At 35.7% G+C, this 4,991-nt stretch overlaps 1 protein-coding gene across 1 annotated transcript; it reads left to right on the top strand.

Annotated features, from left to right (window-relative positions):
* Positions 1 to 776: 776 nt before the first annotated feature.
* Positions 777 to 4,557, top strand: LOC120075017 (AP2-like ethylene-responsive transcription factor CRL5). Its single transcript, XM_039028154.1, has 9 exons — positions 777 to 1,485; positions 1,589 to 2,207; positions 2,296 to 2,378; positions 2,528 to 2,536; positions 2,634 to 2,722; positions 2,831 to 2,904; positions 3,048 to 3,098; positions 3,190 to 3,266; positions 3,466 to 4,557. The coding sequence occupies exons 1-9, from the start codon at positions 1,161 to 1,163 to the stop codon at positions 4,206 to 4,208; spliced, it is 2,070 nt and encodes a 689-aa protein (XP_038884082.1). The 5' UTR covers positions 777 to 1,160; the 3' UTR covers positions 4,209 to 4,557.
* Positions 4,558 to 4,991: the final 434 nt, after the last annotated feature.

Raw genomic sequence — 4,991 nt, forward strand, 5'->3', positions numbered from 1 at the left:
AGTTTTGTGGTTAAGGTAACCTAATCATATTAACAAGAAAAAAGGACAAAAAAAAAAAAAAAAGTAGGCTAGAAAAATCAACAAAGCTCACTCAAACCCTACAATATGACTAACCATTTTAAATATATCTTGATTTTAGACACTAATGAAATACTTAGATTTTTTTAGATTGGCTTAGTAGTACATAAAGAAGTGAGTTAAATGAGTTGTCCTATGAAGTTAGTCGTCAAAACAATTAAACAATTATTCTCCATATTTGTAAATATATTCAGTATATGTGAAGTGGGGGAATCGAACATCTGACCTCAAGGTTAATAGTACGAACACTATGTTAGTTGAGTTACACTTTTGTTGGTGTGGTGACTTATTATTGTTTGGCTCTTTTCTTCTATAGCTTGTTTTTGTTGTAACATATACAATTTTTAAAATTCACATCCAATACAATTATTATGAGAGTAATATTTGATTACAGTTGAGTTACAGCAACATTTCCAAATTTGAGGCAATAGAAAAGAGAAGCTACAATTTAGCTAACAACCAGGTATTACTCTTATCACGAAATAAGGACACCATTGAATAATATTTTTTAGTAAATGGCCAATATAAGTATAATTCGACTAACATGGTACTTGTATTGATTATTTGTATCTACGATTCAAAACTCGAGGACTAAATAGATATTTTTTTCAATTTTTTTTTTTTTTTTTTTAAGAAAACAAGTTTTTTGGGTGTTTAAAAGAGAAGAAAGGGGGTGGGGTTGAAAGGAAAAGTAAAAGACGTGGTCTTTCTCAAAATATACACAGATCCCTATGGAGTGCAGGGATGCTACCCAACATTTCCTCATTTCCCCTTCCTTCTTCATATTCCATTCTCTTTGTTTTCTTTGAAGTTTTAAACACACCATCTCCTTTGCTTCTTCTTCTCTATTCTTTACCCAACTCCACTCTTTCTTCTTCTTCTTCTTCTTCTTCATTCTTCTTTTAAATTTGTCATTTATAAAAAAGATATTGGAGAACAAATTTAATTAAAATGGTGGGTAGGAGAAAAAAAAAATTGTAAGTAGTTTGTATCATGAATAGTTAGTTGTTTTGTTTTGTCCCCAATGATTAATTTCGGTTCTTGCAGCTAGAAAAAGAAAGAAAATAGAACAAGAAGAGAAGATGAAGTCCATGAATGAGAATGATAATAGTAATAATAATAACAATAACAATAATAGTTGGTTGGGATTCTCTCTTTCTCCTCATATGAAAATGGAGGTTTCTTCTTCTGATCATCATCCTTACAATCAACACCATTCTCACTCTGCTTCAAATCCTTTCTACTTGTCTCCTCATTTCAACAACAGCAATACTGAAATCTTTTATGGAATTCCTGATAATTCCTCTCTCCACCATCACTCTGCTGCCGCTTCCCTCTCTGTAATGCCTCTCAAATCCGATGGCTCGCTCTGTATTATGGAAGCCCTTTCAAGATCCCAAACCGAAGGTTATTATTCTTCTTCTTCTTCTTTTTTGTTTTTTTCTTAAATAATTTTTTTTATTTTTTTGTCCGTGGGTTTTCTGAAATCTGTTGGTTTTTGTTCTGAAAGGGATGGTACCGAGTTCTTCACCGAAGCTTGAGGATTTTCTTGGTGGTGCAACAATGGCGGGTCGAGGAGGCTATTTCAATCAAAATGCTGAATCTGAATCCGACAGGGAACATTCTTTGGACCTTCTCCACAGACCCATTAGACAAAATCAACAGATTTTAATTCAAAATTCCAATCAATACTATTCTGGGTTAGTTCCATCTTCCATTGGAATTGGAACTTGCGATCCCCATATTCTTCCCACTGAGAACGACGAAATCCCTTGCCTTAGAAACTGGGTTTCTCGTTCTCACTACTCCGCCACCCATAATACTCTGGAGCAGCACATTACTGGCGGTGCCGGCGGCGGCGCTCTTGTAAATGACGGTAGTGGCGGTGGCTCTGCTTCTATTGGAGGAATGAGCTGCGGGGAATTGCAGTCGTTGAGTTTGTCGATGAGTCCAGGTTCTCAATCAAGCTCATTTACGGCTTCCGGCCAGATCTCCCCTACTGGAGGCGACGGCGCCGCCGTGGAAACTAAAAAAAGAGGTCCCGGAAAACTCTGCCAGAAACAACCCGTTCACCGCAAGTCCATCGATACTTTTGGCCAAAGAACCTCCCAGTATCGTGGCGTCACCAGGTTCATTACTTCATTATTAGTTTTCTTTTTAACCCTTTATAAATGAATTTCAAGTTTTTTTAATCGTTTTTTTTCCAAATATTAATAGACATAGATGGACTGGGAGATATGAAGCTCATCTGTGGGATAATAGTTGCAAGAAAGAAGGGCAAACCAGAAAAGGAAGACAAGGTTTGTAATAATAATAAAAAAACCCATTTGAAAATTTTTTAATTTTTAATTTTTTTCAAAGGCTTCCATTTTGGTTTGACTCTCTTACGTTTCATGTCATGGTCCATTCTTGATGGGAATGCCATTTCAATCCAACTATATCATTACAGTGTATCTTGGTACGTTTTATTTTCTTTTAAGTTCAGTGTATTTTAAATGTTATTTTATATAGCTAAACTTACACTAAACATGAACTTAATTATTTAAAATTTGAAGGGGGATATGATATGGAAGAAAAAGCTGCAAGAGCTTACGATCTTGCTGCCCTCAAGTACTGGGGACCCTCTACCCATATAAACTTTCCAGTATGGTTCAAATCTGTTTGAAAAAAAAAAAACCCTTAAAATTTTTCATCTTAGTGATTAAGAAGATAAATACTTAAATATGATTAATTCTGTTTTCTTGTTTGGTAGTTGGAAAATTATCAGACTGAACTTGAAGAAATGAAGAATATGAGCCGCCAAGAATATGTTGCTCACTTGAGAAGGTAAAATTTCAAGTTTGGTTTTTTATTATTATTCATCATCACCATCATCATCTCATCATCCCCTTTTACTTTTCTTTATTTTCTCTCTCTGCTTCTGATTTTGTTCGTAATCGTATATTCCTTTGGGTTTTTCCTTTTTGCAGAAAAAGCAGTGGCTTTTCAAGGGGCGCTTCAGTTTTCCGTGGAGTCACAAGGTTCTTTCTTTCTCTCTCTACATAATCGTTTTTTTTCCTCTTAATCAAAGCTTAATCTTTTAGTTAATGTAATTAATTGTTTCTTAAACAGACATCACCAACATGGAAGATGGCAAGCAAGGATTGGGAGAGTTGCTGGAAACAAAGATCTCTATCTTGGGACATTTAGTGAGTTTTTTCTTTTTCTTTTGGGATATGTTTTTGAGCTATAAATTACTTTATGAGTGATTAAATGTTAGGAATTAATGTGTTGTCGGAACATGAAGTGTCTATAAATTCTAAAATCTTTGTATGTATATGCTTGTGAATGAATGCAAGATTTTGAAAAGAAAAAGTTGTGTGTCATTAAATGTAAAAATTTTGTCAGGCACGCAAGAGGAAGCGGCTGAGGCTTATGACATTGCAGCAATCAAATTCCGCGGTGTAAATGCAGTCACCAACTTTGACATTTCCAGATATGATGTAGAGAGAATCATGGCTAGTAATACTCTACTGGCTGGCGAGCTTGCAAGAAGAAACAAGGATGTCGAACCGAGCAACGATACGACTGTCGTTCCTTATGACTCCTCGGTTGTGGCAAACAACAATGTGGGGATTGGGATTGGGATGGAAATCAATCCCGACGACAATGGCACAAATGGTAATGCTAATGATTGGAAGATGGCATTGTATCAGAGTCCATCCCATCAACAACAACAGAACTGTGTTGCTGAATCATTGGATCATCATCATAATAAGTCCATGACTGTACCGGGAGGTTATCGAAATGCTTCGTTTTCGATGGCATTGCAAGATTTAATTGGGATCGAGTCATTGAATGCTAATACTCATGGGATTGAAGATGGTGTGAGCAAACAAGTGACTCATTTTTCAAATTCGTCGTCGTTGGTGACGAGTTTGAGTAGCTCGAGAGAAGGTAGTCCCGACAAGATGAATATGTCAATGCCGTTTGGAAAGCCCCCACCCTTGATGGCGTCGAAGCTAATCGGTACAACGAGTGGGGTTGGGGTTGGGGTTGGTGCGTGGTATCCATCCCCACAGCAGCTGAGGCCAACAGCAGCCATTTCCATGGCACATTTGCCTGTTTTTGCAACTTGGAATGACACTTAAGAAAAACAAAACCCCTTTTCTTTCCCTTGATTACTTTTGGATTTAGTTTCTTTTAAATTTTGGTTTTGCATGAAGGTGAATGAAAAGAAAGAAAGCAAGAAAAATATGAATGATGATGTCTAGGAGGCAAGAAAAAAAAGAAAACAAGGAAAAAAAAAGAAAAGAAAAGAAGGGATGGGTTTTGAGAAGATAGAATTTTGATTACAATCCCTTTATTATTATTTCCTTTTTTTTTTTTCTTTCTAAGTTGTCAGTGGGAGAAAAATGGGGACTAAAAAATGGGAATAGTGGGGCCCAATTTCTGTGTCTGTAATCCATCTTTTTTCAAACCGAACCTTTTGGCTCCTCTTATATATGCCAATGAAAGCAAGAGGGAGAAAAAAAAGGAAATTGAAAGATTTTTGTGGTAATGAAAGAAAAAAAAAAAAGATGGGTAGAAGTAATGATTAAATTCTCAATGATTTGATGTTAGTGAAATTTAAAGTGGATGATTAAAATATTAGGCCAATCTCTCATGAATACTCTCTTCAAAGTACAAAATATTAGGCCAATAATGTAAAGAAAAGGGCTGGGCTTTTGCTTTGGTTTTGACCCCAATGTGCAGCTCAATCTTTGGATTGCAATTTCTCTTCCTTTATTACAATTTGCTTTCTCAAAAGGCAAAGAGAGAATGCAACACATTCCCATCTCTCTCACTTTCTGTCATTATTTTAAGATCTTTCTTCTTAGTGGTAATTAGTTAGGGGCCTGTCTGATTTAGTGTAAATTTTAGTGTTTTTTTTA

Source organism: Benincasa hispida, chromosome 4 (assembly GCF_009727055.1).
Source record: "Benincasa hispida cultivar B227 chromosome 4, ASM972705v1, whole genome shotgun sequence".
In the NCBI taxonomy this organism is placed as follows: domain Eukaryota; kingdom Viridiplantae; phylum Streptophyta; class Magnoliopsida; order Cucurbitales; family Cucurbitaceae; genus Benincasa; species Benincasa hispida.